The sequence below is a fragment of the Branchiostoma floridae genome, chromosome 13 (assembly GCF_000003815.2).
Source record: "Branchiostoma floridae strain S238N-H82 chromosome 13, Bfl_VNyyK, whole genome shotgun sequence".
In the NCBI taxonomy this organism is placed as follows: Eukaryota; Metazoa; Chordata; class Leptocardii; order Amphioxiformes; family Branchiostomatidae; genus Branchiostoma; species Branchiostoma floridae.
This window is the reverse complement of record NC_049991.1, coordinates 10619854-10634870: the sequence shown is the minus strand read 5'-3', so window position 1 is coordinate 10634870 and position 15017 is coordinate 10619854. Positions and strand designations below refer to the sequence as shown.

Genomic DNA, 15017 nt, shown 5'->3' with positions numbered 1-15017 from the left:
CCGCAATTGTAGGTGGACGCTATTGGTCAGCCGACTTTGGAATCGGAGTCCCAAGTACGATCACTTCTTTGTCCTTTTCTCAGTCCTGGGTTCCTTATTCCAGTTGCTCTTTACATTAATACGGCAAAATAATGTTGATATATTTGTTTGAATCAATCTGGGGAGTGATTGGCCTTGCATGTCTGTCTAATGTGCATGATTCTATTATATGGTCGTTTGAAAGGATGTATCTTCAAATAGAAATGTTGCTATGAAAGATTTATATTCTTAAAGATGCTGGCAAAGAGCATTTCATAATGCAGAATATGGCCGAGGTTGCAACAGAAAACGCTTTTGTGTGCTTAGGTAGGTACAGCTCACCAAATGGTACCATGCTGGCAGTGGTTTTTCTCTGCATTCTTGGTTTGCTTTGTTTCAATTCAACATCAAAGCAGAGCACTTCTGTTTGTTTCTGCTACCCTAGATTCTGTACCCGTGAAAAAATCCCATTTCTGTCTACAGCCACTTATTAACCACCATATTCTTTGTGCATGGTGCATTTTAGTTTCTGGAGCCACGATAAGGCCTCAGTCTGTCAACTCCTTGGGAATGCTGGCACCGAAAACTTTGGAGATTGCGACAATGCCTCACTGTCCTGCCGGTTGTGGTGCGGCTGCGAAATGTACAATGTACATTTATTTCACTTGACACAGACTATTGCTTCCAGTGTTGGAGAAACCTAGGCTCATTCTTTTGTACCATGTTGTGTTACAGTGCTGACGGCCAAGGAGAAACCTCCCATCAACGTTGTAGGGGATGTAGGGGGCCGCATAGCCATCATTGTGGTAAGTGGTAACATAGGCATTTGTACTGTTTCACTAAGAGGTGTACATAACACCTAGATGTTTCCTTTAAGTAAAGTGGATGTAGATTCCTTTTACAATCGTGACTTGTTATATGTACTGGTACATGTTTGTCAAGTTACTGTATGTATTCAAACAGGAGATCTTGTGAAAATCTTTTTACATAGTCTACACAAATTTTGAATTGAATGCTTCAAAAGTGTATCAATGATTCTCAATAATTATTTAAGAACTGAAAAGTGTATGTGTATCATGAATAATTCTCTTAACTTCATTCTGAACAGGATGACATCATTGACGATGTGGAGACCTTTGTTGCTTGTGCATCCATGTTGAAAGACAGAGGTGCATACAAGATCTACGCCATGGCGACCCACGGTCTGCTGTCATCAGACGCCCCCAGATTGCTGGAGGAATCTACCATTGACGAGGTCTGATTTTCATACTTACCCATATGGTCTATAGACCAATAAATTTGGCTTGTGTAAAGTGCTATATGTCTTGCTTTACGATCATGTATGAAAGCCCCCAATGCTACAACACACAAAGTAGTCTAAACTTTCGTGTATAGCTTCCTTACTAACCACAGTTGTGTGCATGTATTGTTAAGTATATAAACTTTGTGTTTTGTCTAACTATGGTGACACATGACTGCACCTGTCCCCCAGATTGTGGTGACCAACTCGGTGTCACATGAGGTGCAGAAGCTGCAGTGCCACAAGATCAAGACAGTGGACATAAGTGTGCTGATCTCCGAGGCCATCCGACGTATCCACAACCAAGAGTCCATGTCCTACCTGTTTAGAAACATAACCATGGAGGACTAGAGTATATAGGGCTATAGATTTGTTTAGGGTTAGGAGAGGGGTTTGAATTTTGAGTGATATTGACTTTTGTCTTGCTGTTGACCTAACTTGCACAGATAGTGTGATTTAACACTTGGTTTGTTGTGGAATTTCTGAAAACCAGGAAAATGCTATCAGGAGATGAACTTATGCATGTGTTAACTTTCTCCAATATACATACACTACCTAAAAGTAAAAATTACTGTACAATGCAAGGGGCCAGTCCTTGGCCTAAGCACTTAGGCAGACAGGCAATTGAAAGACAGTTTGTAAACTTACGAAAATCAAATACCCCAGTATATGCATGCTAGATATTAGATTCAGAGTAGTACTTTATCCAAGGAAAAGAAACTCTTGAAGGTTGCTGAGACATATTGAAAGTTATACTGAGTCATCCATGAACATTTAAAAGAAGCACTTGTTGTCAACTTTGGTTAGAATGTTCTAGAATGAAGTAACATAGGATGCTGCTACCTAGAGTCATGAAAGACAAAATTTTAGTGCAAGGTTTTCACACAGTTTTGTTTTGAACAGTTTATTGTTACAAAGAGAGTACAGGTTGTTATGTACAGTACCGAATATTTTTTTCAACCATGCTTTATCTGTATGTATTATTATGCGAATGTTTCAGGAAATAGTGTACATGTATGTTAGGTCCTCACAAGTTCAAGGACTGACAATGAGAGTTTAAAACAGATGTCTATGGTGTAAAGGTATGTACATGTTCCAATATGTAACAGAGGAAGGAAAAATGTTGGCTAACCAGAGATTATTGTAAGGTTACACAGCTAATAGTAGTCTGTATTCTGAGAGCTTTAAGAAATGGTGCTTTGGAAGCAGTCGATTCAATCTGTCTGAAAATAGTAGACGTTTGAAGAAAATGTTTCAAGAAAATACGATGAACATTTGAAATTTGTGCTTGGAAAGTAAAGACACCGGTTAAATGGAATACAGCAACCTGTGATGATGTTGCTGACTGGTTTTATGATTGGTGAATATAGGATGTGGTTTGGATGACTGATTTGATTTTCCAAATTGCTCTCCCTGGAGTTGCAGACATTTTATATCAAGAATATTCCATTTCTACAGTACAAAGCTCTTGCAATGCAGACCACAATTGTTGGGTTACTCTATGGTCCCCAGGACTGGTGCACAGCCCCAAATCTGTATGTTCCTGTATATCTATCCAACAAGCTTAAACCATGTCAGACGAAAAGTAGACAACGTTCTTTCATGGAAATTTTGTGATTCAATCTGTAGCTTCTGCATTGACCTGACGTGATTGACCTGCAGCTTCCTGCGAGGCAAATTAAACGTGTGATGAATTCAGTCTCCTCGTACCTGTGTATCTTTTGGAGTTTTGTAATGGGGAAGGCAGAAGATGAGAAATGCAAAGACCAACAATTATTTTCTGTAGCAAAGAGCATAAAATGTGTATGCTGCAATTTCATTTAAAAGAAGATTTGTCATAAGTCCTTGAACTTGTGAGGAATATGTTTATTTTCTCATCTTCTGAGAAGCCACCACCACCACACACAAGCATGCATACACACACCAAACATTCTGTTGATTCGTTCCTTGACGACATGTCAGATTTTCAGCATAAACACTGTCAGGAGGAACACCAAGATGAGGAGGAATGCGAAGAGGAGGAAGAGGGTCACCTTGTGAACAAATGGCTGCAGGTCCCGCAGATGGCAGGGTTGAGGCGTATCCGCAAGATCACAGTGAATGATGAGCCTCTTTCTGATGCTGAAGATGACAGATAGTTGAAGGTGGATGGTGTGGTCATTGTGAACCCAGCAGTGAACCACCTGGTAAAGAAGCCTAATTTTCCACCAAAAAAGGATGCACCAACCACCTTCCAATACTGGAGAGATGTGTGTATCGATCAAAGCCATATGAAAATATCAGCAGATTATATTTCCCATTTGTTACATAGTCTTATATTTTCTGGAACGCACACACAAACAGTTAAATTTTAGCACTAATTTTGGATTTCCTAAATATAGCAGTAAGTTGGAAAATGAGTTTCCAGAGATATGACATTGATAATCTTAGATGTAACTGCATAATATATCAAATAAGTAGGTGTGTTAAACTATGGCCCAGCCTAACAGGTGATGAAGATTTGTGCCTTGCTGTTGTCTGATATAGAAGTTTGAGCCACGTGGTGTACCAGTGTCCTCAAGTCATGTTGCTGCATGGTAACTGTATTTTGCATGATATAAGATAGATGAAAACTTCTTGCTGCTTTAAATGTACTATTAATCATGTTGGATGGGAATGTACTTCCATGTTCTAGGTGACCAAAAAGGACAGTTGGTGTCTATCAAAGTTGAATAATGCAATGACATGTAGTCATGTACTGTACATGTAGATGGTCTATGGTGATGTATCGCCTAGTTAGTGGGGCTTGGTGTGCGTGTCTTGTGCTTCTTAGTGTTTTTCAACTTGCGTTGTCAGTATTTAGGTGAAGGTAAAGAAAGGATAGTTTTCAATGAATAATGAACTTTTGTGAAAAGACTTAATAACTGAGTGAAGCCAAAATGCAACGTCCACAAAGTACTTTGGTTGGACAGGATTTTAAGTTTGGTGCAAACAGTGAACTGAAAAATCATAGCAAACCCATGTCGTTAAACAGTTTGCCTTTACTTTCAGGGAATTGCAAGGTACACTCTTGCCATATTTGTATTTTTGTATTTTATTTGCCTAATTCAGTCTTACAGACAGAAATTAAAATGTTTCACAGGCTCATGCGCGAGAACTTTTTTGTACTATGTAGATTTGTACATTGCCGTTACTACTGTTGACTCTGCTTCATCACGGCTTGTGTTAGCTGCAGCAGGAGACAGGAGGAGCTGTTCTGGTCCTGATGCAGTTTACTGTAGAAACAGGAAACAGTTACAGAATCAGTGGAACCATTCAGTTTTAGCACTCCTGAATGGCATGGCATACCAAATTCTGCCATGAAGGTGCCAACAACTACTAGCTCCAGCCAGAAATTCTGCAACACCAGTTCAACTTTATTTGTTTATTGTCCAACAGACAGCATCCTAGGATAACAAAACCTTGGTGGCTACTTCCATATTCTTAGATGGTACTGTAAATTTGTAATCCTGAGGTACAAGGCAATGAAGGCTTACTGGGATAATGTTCTGACAAACAGCAGTGAATCAAAACTAAGAACACACCTGTTGTCATCAGTCTCTGCTGGTAGGGACGACAGTAGGGGTGCAACACTGCAGAGACAACATATGTAACATTTACATTTGCGTCACATTATAGTTAAAGTTATACACAAGTTCATAAAAATGCAACTTCACACCAGATACATGTACACAGTACCGGAGTGATGTGTGTTTGCGTGTGTGCATGTGTGTGTCTGTGTGAAGATGCTGCAACATGCAACCACTTCATTCCAGATGTTCCAAAATGGTTGTACAATGTAAAATAGGTTGATGAAGGACCATGCACACATCATGTACGAGTGTGAATGGCCACACTTACTTTGGCATCCTGCACAGGTTGATGAGAACAGGTGCTCGTGCCAGTAGCACGGCATCCCCGGGATCCTGGGACCCCGAGGCAGGCAGCTGCTGCGTGATCTTTGTCAGGCACAGGAGCACACGGGGCATCAGGTCCTGGCAACGCGTCGCCAGCTGAAGAAATTATTATTGCACTTATCATTATCTTGTTTAGGATCACTGCTCTGGTTAAGGACTTGTTGGTCTACTGTAATATTACATTACTACCAGCATCACATATGCCTTAACTGTATCTCTGATTGTCATGCGAGGATTGGCTTACAAAGCCACAAGATGCTGTAAAAAAACGCCCTTACTCCATGCAGAGAATGCTCCCATCTGTGAAGATAGAAGGATGCCTTCTACACATTAAGAACTTTATTATGAATGCTTGTGCTGAAATCCATACTGCTCCAATGATGAGTTAAAAATTAAGAGTTGTTTTTATCTTTGCTACCTTAGCGAGGGCTGTCATCAGCACAGCTGTGAGCCTGGCACGATGCTGCAGGGGCGTCTCTGTCCTCCCCAGCTGGGACACTGACAGCTCGTACAGCAGACACTCCACCCCCTGTAGTATGGACATGTTCACAGGGTGAAAGACTTACACTGGTTACATTATCTACCTTGTGCCAATGATTCTCAAAGTTGATTTGGAGACACCAGAAGTACTAATGCAACATTTTACACAAAATAGCTGAAAGAGTAAGAGGCAAATCTTCAAGTATGTGTGTGCTGCATACTCATGACATACCTCATAGTACTGTGAGATGATATCTGGAGTACATCTTCTGTCATATGTCACAGACATGTACTCTCCCACAGCCCATGCCTGTACACAGAAAACAACAAAACAAGGTAGTGATCAACAGTTGTTTTTGCTGATGCCAAAATTAATGGAACACAGCATCGAAGGAAGTCTTCCATGATGGACAGTCTACAACAAAAATATTTAAAAAATAACTTATTTGATTTAACCCCTAACATGCTACTGAAACTCCAAGTGGGTAGGAGGTCACAGATAATGCAGGATGACCATGTAGATGTGCTATGTGCTATGGAACTGTAAATGAACAATGCTTGGACAAAAGAACAGGCATAGAAAGCCATTAAGCATATTAGACATTGAAGCTTATGTTCTGAGATTCCAATGCTGCTCATAACACCCACCAGGTGTAAGAAGACATCCTCCCTCCCAGTGAAGTTCCTGGGGCTGGACATGAGTTCCTGCACCTCCTGTCTGTTGTCTATCAGCAGCCCTGGGGCTGTCTGCACCACCCACACAAGGGCCTCACTCAGCACCCTGTGTGGACAGCAACAACACAAGTTATAACAACACTGTAAAAGTTCCTGTACCAGCAGCCCTGGAAATGTCAGTGCCACTCATACTAGTGCCTTACTTTAACCACTGACAGTTACAACATGGCAACAGCACAAAACAAGAACAGTAACAGTTCCTGTATCAGCAGCCCCGATGTTGTCTACACCACCCACACTAGTGCCTCACTCAGTACACTCTGTAAGGAGCCTGACCCGGTATGGTGCGTGACCCAGAAAGGTGCCGTTTCCGGTTTTATGCCTGACCCAGTAAGGTGCCTGACCCGGTAAGGTGCCTGACCCGGTAAGGTGCCTGACCCGGGAAGCTGCCGGACCCGGGAAGCTGCCGGACCCGGGAAGCTGCCGGACCCGGTAAGCTGCCGGATCGGGTTTGCTGCCAGACCCGGTAAGGTGCCGGACCCGGTATGGATCCACACAGCACAATACCAGTTCCTGTGTAAATGGATAGAATCACTGGATTCACTAGTGTGTAATGTACCTTTTGACTTCAGTTTGGAAGGTTTTGATGGGGAAGAGCAGGCAAGACCGTTCCAACAGCACTGGGAAGAGCCTGGCCAGAAGATCCACACTGGCCTCCTGTTCTACTGTCTGTAGGTACACCCTGCAGGGAGGGGCAGATATTTCAGCTTTACATAACATATGTAACATGGTGGCTCTACCAAACCTGGACATTCAACATATAATAATTGACAACATCAAGAGCGCCTTAAAATGTACTGTGGGGAGTTTTTTTTTTTATACAGGTTCAGTAGAACTAGCAGCAAAATCTGCTTCTATAAGCCATGTGTCCCTTATAGTTATATATTTGGTTGGGAGGATGTACTGTTACATTTATTGTTGCATTTATTCATTGAATGACATTTCATAACTTCAATGTCATATTACTGTACATGTACTTCAACAAATATTAATACACATTTGCTTCAACAATAATATGACATTAACTTAAGACTTCATGACTTAGGCACACACTTTATGAATTTTTGCATTTTTAAGCGAGTGGATTTTGCTCATCAGGGTACTTACCTGAGTAAGACGGGAGCTGCCTGGGAACATACCACTACTCGAGGAAGGGTGGAGTAGTCCTGGAGGATGTCATGCAGCACCTTGAGCCTGGAGCCAGACAAAAATATTATTCAATTTGATCTGGCTCATTACAGACAAGTTGGTGTGGTGGGTTAATATAAAAACTCATGTGTATTGTACATATATGATTCTAAAAATGCCACGTACAAGTAACACAATTTCTGACATCTGACCTATCAATGGTATCTCCGAGCCCGCCCTCTGCCCTGAGGATGAAGTTGAAGAGTGGACGATGGAGTGGATCTGAGTACACCAACTCTGGGGTAGACTGCGCCACCGCTTCAGGACTCAAATCTGTCACCGTCAGGGACCCACGTTGCTCCACCCTCATCACTGTTTCCATGGCAGCAGTTATGACTGGCAGGTCCAGCAGACAGTGGAGCACCTCAATGGCTGTCTCCTCACTCACCATGGTCGGGAGTAAGTCCACAAACTCTGCCAACAAAGTCTTGGGCTGCCATGCAAACACTTTCAGAAGACAGGGGAAAAATTTCCTGAGAACTGACGTGTTGTTACAGAGGTTTTCCATGTTCTCCAAGCAGAAGAGTGTTGCTTCGAATGCCAGCGACTGATCTATGCATTGCTTGTCTAAGATCTTGAGGAAGAAGTGCTGGAGAGCCGGCCCCATGTCGTACATGACTGCATCACTGTGGTGCAGGAGGAACTGCAGGATGTTGATGATGTTGATGCTGGAGGCGGGGCTGTTCTGTATCCTGTTGTACACTCGTTTGATGGAGGGGAAGACTCTGGGTATCAGACTGGAGTTCTGCTGGCACATTGTGTCCAGCAGGAGGATGACCTCTGTCAGGCAGGCCTGTCATGTAGTAAACAAACAAACAAATAAACAAACAAAAGCTAAGAGAAAACTATGCATGTATTAATAAGTTGACAACAGAACACATAATAAACGTCCCAAACTAGCCTGAGCCTAATCTCTGCTTGGAGAGTAACTAATCCTTAGGAACTATCTGGTTCATGATTTGCTTTCCTACCATGTTTATTATTACATACCATAATTGCTCTCATAAGAGAAGGCAATACTTTTTTCATATTTTACTATCATCAATTGAATCAAATAGTTTCTATGGTAATGATTAGAAGGCAAATCAGCACCAAGGATAAGGAATGACTGGCTAACATATTCCTTGTCCTTGGTGCTGATTGGCTCTTACTTGGCTTCAAATCCAGAACCCTTTTATCTTCACAGTAAGAACATGTTTTCAGACTGACCTGTTGTAGCTCGGCATCCTGTTGTACCACAGCCTTCCTCTCACACTGGTCCAGCAGACGCAAGCAGTACTCACACATCTTGTCAACCAGCAGTGCCATGGAAGCTGACTCTCCTGCAATGCAGAGTAACACAAAATTGGTATTTTTTTCAAAACCTGATCATTGCTGCCATGCCTCATAAAAGCACAAATTTGGTGCACAAATAAGGACGAATGTTGCTATTTTTCAGAGATTCAGGGTTTTTACCATTTTTTGACTGATGCTTGTGAAGCCATCCCCTCATCATAGAGAAGACCTGCATGTTGAGGAACTGGTCAGGGCTGTAGTGCTGTCCCACACTCAGCACTGTGAACATGTCATGGGATGGAGTCTCATCTACCTAGAAGACAAAAGAAAAGAGAGTAGACATATCACTCTTCAGTCTTTATTGGGTAGTTAGCGAACTTGACAAAAAAAAGAGATTTACTGACAGACATAACTGAACTGATAACTTAATTGTCTAGTTCGTTCCTAACTACTGAGACTGGAGCATAGAAGACAGAAGCCCTGGGGTGGCAGTTGTGAGTTTTAATGCTTAACGTTTCATATGCGTACAAGAAAACCCTGGGATGGGAGGGTGGGGAAAAAACGTGCAGAGTAAAAGTCACTGCATCACATCTAGTCACGTGGTATCATGGAATAAACCATCCCAGGTGTGGGGGTGCCTCTCATCCAATTACACAGGATGTCCGCTCATCCTATCACAATTGTCTAGTTCGTTCCTAACTACTGAGACTGGAGCATAGAAGACAGAAGCCCTGGGGTGGCAGTTGTGAGTTTTAATGCTTAACGTTTCATATGCGTACAAGAAAACCCGCCAAAAACTAGAAGGAAACCGCCAACACCCAGGGCTAAGGGAACGATAAGAGCGGACACCCCGTGCAGCCGTAAGAGAGGCACCCCCGCACCCTAGAAGTATAAGAAACCAGCAGATATATACAGTATAACCCAAGGCAACAGTATAACATGATACATAACATACTTGTACCATAGGCTACAGAAATGCTAGATGAAACTTCCTACGTAACATGGTTGATGTACAATAATGTGGCATACAACCGGTAATACCTATTGTGCACGAAGGCAACACCTAGGGTTTTGAAGACAAACATTATCGGCACTTTAAGTCTTCTGAAGTACAAGACTCTCTGGGCAAAGGCTACTGATATCAGGGCATACAAACATATATTCGCTACTATTCCGTTTAGAATCATCGATATCATGCCGCATATTGGCAGTCTTCTGAAGTACAAGTGTTTCCGGGCAAATGCTACAAGTAGTAATGTGGCATACAACCGGTAATACCTATTGTGCACGAAGGCAACACCTAGGGTTTTGAAGACAATTTGACAATATTCTGTGCACAGCCATAGAGGACTCAATGTAAGGGCTACGCAATTCAGCAATATGCCATCTAAATGGCACAGCAATATCGATGTGAAAACACCGGCATACAACCGGTAATACCTATTGTGCACGAAGGCAACACCTAGGGTTTTGAAGACAATTTGACAATATTCTGTGCACAGCCATAGAGGACTCAATGTAAGGGCTACGCAATTCAGCAATATGCCATCTAAATGGCACAGCAATATCGATGTGAAAACACCGGCATACAACCGGTAATACCTATTGTGCACGAAGGCAACACCTAGGGTTTTGAAGACAATTGTTGACAATATTCTGTGCACAAACAGTCATAGAGGACTCAATGTAAGGGCTACGCAAATCAGCAATATCCCATCTAAATGGCACAGCAATATCGATGTGAACACACCGGCATACAACCGGTAATACCTAATGTGCACGAAGGCAACACCTAGGATTTTGAAGACAATTGTTGACAATATTCTGTGCACAAACAGTCATAGGAACTCAAAGTAAGGGCTACGCAAATCAGCAATATCCCATCTTCATGGCACAGAAATTTTACAAGAACAAGTGTTTCCGGGCAAATGCTACAAGTAGTGTCATTTATTATGTTCGTAGAATCAAGGATTAAACATACACTGACGTCCTCAAGGGGTAAACATACACTGACGTCATCCTGCACACAGCTACAAACAGTATCGTCCCGAATATAGTCAATGTCATGAATGTATATGAAACAGCCTCCCATCTGGTCAGGCTTGCTTGCCGGTCGCACTCCGGCCACGACGACCTTTCCGGTTACAGTCCGATGCGCCGTGGTCGTACGCGGCGTCGTTGTGCTGATTCAGGCAATTCGCGCAGATGTGGTGTACTTCCCCAAATTGCTCGTCTTCGTGAATGATCTCTGACAGGGGGCAGGACTGAGACTGAAATAATTTGCAATATTTCAGTGTCTCCTGCAGTTGGGACTGCGATTGAGAAGGGCGCTGCGTCTTCGGTGTTGTGTTGCACTGCAGGTGGGGTTGTACATGCAGCCTGTACATGTGCTCCACGTGGTCCTTGTAACCCGAGTCGCCCCAGTCAAACTCGCCACGTTCCACCGCTCGTAACACTTCCCCATGAAAATCACGGATAGCAGGGGCCCATGGATAGCGCAGTTTATACTCAGCACACTGTTGCACCAGCTTAAGTCTCTCTCGCAACTCGACCGAACCCAACAATTCAGAAGTAAACAGCTTCATGTATCCGGCCAGGAATTGGTCCCAATTCAATACAGGGTAGGTGAGCTTGCCCGAATCACTCGAGAAGGCGGGCAATTCCTCTTGTGGCCATATCAGGTTTTTCTCAATACGGGAGGACGAGCGTGGCGTCCTAAAGAAGCCTGAAGTTAACTTCTGCTTACCTCTCTGGTCGGTTGGCTGCACGCTGGGTTTGGGTGCGACCAGTGGATTGGGGTTGGGCCTCGCCGGCTGCTCAGTTGGCGGCGCGCTGGAGAGGCCAGAGTTGGTTTGTGCGGGCGGCACGCTGGGGTTGGCTGCCGGCAAGCCGAGTCCAGGGTTTTGCCGTACGGGCTGGACACTGGGGTCGGGAAGACTGAGCTTGCCGGGGTCGGGTAGGGGTAGAACAGGCGCAGGCTGCAGACTCATGGCGCCCAGTATGCAATCAACCTCTGCGACCGCCGCGCTGTCACGCCGCAGGTCCTGGATAGTGCGCGCCACGTCGTGTGGCGAGGCTGCATCGTGTGTTACCGCCTGATCCTGAGACAGACCAGGCCGGTCCTTCACTGACTTGTCCTTTGCCGACTCCACGTCGATAGACCAGGCCAGTCCCTGCCCCTCACGACCAGGGCCGGTTGGCGCCGATGGAGAAGCCTCTGCGGGAGGGGGGTTGAATTCCCGTCGTGCGGTCGACCGAAATTGTAACTGCACTTTCCTCCTCCGGAGGTCCTCCACTTCCTTGGCCAACTCCAAAATCCTGATCTCCTTGAGGAGTGCCGTCCGCTCCTTCTCGAGCGCATCCTCTTCCGCCAGGGGAACGGTGCTTGGGGAACGATCTTGTCCCTCAGGAGTTTCTGTCAAGCTGCTGGCGGGGCTCACGACAGGCCGGGCACGACCTTGTCCCTCAGGCGTGGTGGTCAAGGACGACTGGAGAGAAGTTATTTCCTCGGCCACTTTCTGTATTTCGACTTGTATGTCCGTGTCCAGAAGCCTCGCAGGCAGCTTAGCCGTCCGTTTAGGGCGTACCGATTCCATGACATCGGCTCAAAGTGACGAAAATGACGAAAATTTTGGAAAAAACGTGCAGAGTAAAAGTCACTGCATCACATCTAGTCACGTGGTATCATGGAATAAACCATCCCAGGTGTGGGGGTGCCTCTCATCCAATTACACAGGATGTCCGCTCATCCTATCACACTTTACATAAACTGATCAAACTATTCAAAAGTACACAAAAGAAAATTGACTATGCAACGTGGGAAAAAAGCAGGATTTATTACATGGGTGTGATCAATGTTTCCAGTCAGATGTAAAGATTAGAAAGCTGACTACATTTGGAAGTACATCCCAATTCCACTCACAACAGTTGCTTACTTCTGTAACAGCCACCAGCTGCCGCGAGGAGAAGATGTTTTTTGAGAAGGGGTTTGGCGGCTGAGTCGTGCTGGTTGTTGTCAGCCAGGTGCATAGCTGTTTACTTACTCCATCCACCTGGATAGGAAATAATTTTCTTTAATTTACAATACCATTCAAGATAACTTAACCCAACAGCAAGCAAAGTAACTGAAAAAAATACATAAATACTGACCTACAAAGATGCAGACTGTCTTTATAAAACCTCTTTACCTGTTCCTGTGTCAGAGTGATCACTTCAGAGTTGTCCATTCCCCACAGACAACCGAGTACATGTGTGATAGCAGCTGTGTCCACTTGTCCTGCCCCTGTCAGCCAGGCCAGCAGCTGCTCTCTCAGCACCTGCAGGTCTACAATTTAAAAAAAGTGCAGCCCTGAGTACTAATGGTAACATATAATGTCCTCAAAGATTCTTTCTCTTTTATCTTCTTCTTTGACTTTGACTTTCTACAACATTTTTTTCCAGTTTTTAGATATTTCTTGGGAAATTTACGGCACTGATTTTGTCATATCTGCTTTGTACAATTTACATTATGGTCCACAACTTTTTTTCTGGAAAATTGATGTGCAAGCAGATGTCATCTACATCTATATGAACAAATGAGCCTTACCTGGATGATAGTGTCCCACCCCAGCCACTACAGGCAGTGTGAGAGCCAGGCTGGAGGAGGACAGCGGTCCTGATGACAGCTCACCTCCTCTCAAACACACAGACTGGCATGGGGAGAACTCCTGTGGGCGGGAAGTTTGATATGGCACAATCTTATCTGTAAAACTGCATCAAGTATAGATACTACTTTTCATTTAGAGTATCTCAGCTTCTTTATCTACCGGTACATATCGTAGGGAGAGCTATGAAGCATGCAACTATCGTCAAAATAATACTATCATAAACAAGTTTAAGTCATCCAGTCAATGATAAACAGAATAGAGTGTAGTTTAGAGTCTTGACTGACAAAGATTGCATCATCATGATTTATGTTCAGTATCCATTTGCCGTACAGTACTTAAGATTGAAATCCTTGCAGCTGAGATTGAAGCTGCAGAAATTTGCTGTTTACACCAATGGTGAAAAGTGATACAAATCAGATAAGTTCTTCACCTGTAGTACAGCAGCACACAGCATCCTGACCATGACAGGACCCAGGTGAGGTTCTTTAACAGCCTCCCACAGCGGCATCAGTAGGTCAGGTGGGACGTCTCCTCTGTAGCGGGTACAGGCCAGGCTCAGCCACAGCTGTCTCAGGCTGGGGATGACATCCGCTATGGACTGACTCTGTAAGGTTACATCAACATGGTCAACTCTATTGTTTAGGTCACACAGCGCAAAATACATCAATAGAAGGTACACCATTAATGGTACTCATCAATGACAGAGATGACATGAAGCATCATATCAACTATTCCATCTATCAGTCCCATACTCCATAGTATTGGGCAGTCTGTCTGTCCACAAAGGTTCTCCACTTCTGACAGTCGTCAGCTAGTCTAGCGCTAGTCTAGTCCTTCCTGACCACTCCTTCACATCACTGACATCAAACATTGGTAGTACCGTACACAACAAATAAAGGTTAACGAGTGTTACTAATCCAGTATCCTGTTCTACAACCATCATTTAGATAAACATTATAACAGCTTAAGCTTTTACCTTAAGAGCCTCCTGCAGTCCACGGTAGAACTCTTGTAGTTCCTCATGACTGATCGCTCGAGCTCGCTCAATGATAGTGCCTACATTGTCCATGATGACTTAACCTAAAATCACATGTAGAAACATCTTCCACATTTCTTATCTGATGCAAAAGTCAATTGGAAATGTAACTTGAGTATAAAGAACAGGGTAAGAAATTTTACATTGTGATTTTTACATGGCTGAATAAAAACAGTTGTTAAGCCTTTACAGTTTAGCATCTTATAAGGACTGACAATATGACAGTGAAGTACACAATATTACTTGAAAATCAACGTTACGTTACCTGCATCACATTACCATGTGATATTCTATAAGAAACCACATGAAAGATGTGCAACACTGATCTGACTTCCTGGTTGTGGAGGATCAGCTGACTGATATGGTGACCTTTACCCTATGACCCATCAGTCCTTGACCCTAAT

The 15017-nt window shown here is 43.6% G+C and overlaps 3 protein-coding genes across 9 annotated transcripts in view; 1 reads left to right on the top strand and 2 right to left on the bottom strand.

Annotated features, from left to right (window-relative positions):
* Positions 1 to 4444, top strand: part of LOC118428804 (phosphoribosyl pyrophosphate synthase-associated protein 2-like) — a 9687-nt gene extending 5243 nt beyond the window's left edge. For 2 of the 5 annotated variants that reach the window (XM_035839016.1, XM_035839015.1), the window contains 5 exons: positions 13 to 54; positions 754 to 824; positions 1127 to 1273; positions 1511 to 1610; positions 3281 to 4444. In XM_035839016.1, the coding sequence (XP_035694909.1) occupies positions 13 to 54; positions 754 to 824; positions 1127 to 1273; positions 1511 to 1610; positions 3281 to 3456 (536 nt within the window). In that variant the 3' untranslated portion in view covers positions 3457 to 4444. Of the gene's footprint in view, positions 1 to 12; positions 55 to 753; positions 825 to 1126; positions 1274 to 1510; positions 3017 to 3280 lie in introns of those variants that run through there. The other 3 variants (XM_035839017.1, XM_035839018.1, XM_035839019.1) reach the window with 3 other exon arrangements.
* LOC118428803 (AP-5 complex subunit zeta-1-like) lies at positions 4133 to 14990 on the bottom strand. The gene is made up of 17 exons (XM_035839014.1): positions 14879 to 14990; positions 14554 to 14657; positions 14008 to 14181; positions 13517 to 13637; positions 13119 to 13255; positions 12867 to 12983; positions 9112 to 9244; positions 8866 to 8978; positions 7809 to 8449; positions 7576 to 7662; positions 7028 to 7150; positions 6382 to 6514; positions 5966 to 6043; positions 5672 to 5782; positions 5198 to 5349; positions 4882 to 4929; positions 4133 to 4572 (listed from the first exon to the last, which is right to left on the bottom strand). Exons 2-17 carry the CDS (start codon positions 14644 to 14646, stop codon positions 4491 to 4493), a joined length of 2343 nt encoding a protein of 780 aa, XP_035694907.1. The 5' UTR covers positions 14647 to 14657; positions 14879 to 14990; the 3' UTR covers positions 4133 to 4490.
* LOC118428810 lies at positions 9418 to 11929 on the bottom strand. Of its 3 annotated transcripts, none has more exons than XM_035839027.1 (2): positions 10372 to 11929; positions 9418 to 10209 (listed from the first exon to the last, which is right to left on the bottom strand). In XM_035839027.1, the coding sequence occupies exon 1, from the start codon at positions 11919 to 11921 to the stop codon at positions 11028 to 11030; it is 894 nt and encodes a 297-aa protein (XP_035694920.1). In that variant the 5' UTR covers positions 11922 to 11929; the 3' UTR covers positions 9418 to 10209; positions 10372 to 11027. The 3 variants fall into 3 exon arrangements, with proteins under 3 accessions (XP_035694920.1, XP_035694919.1, XP_035694918.1); XM_035839026.1 differs by having other exon boundaries at positions 9418 to 10231; positions 10394 to 11929; XM_035839025.1 differs by having other exon boundaries at positions 9418 to 10393; positions 10556 to 11929.
* Positions 14991 to 15017: the final 27 nt, after the last annotated feature.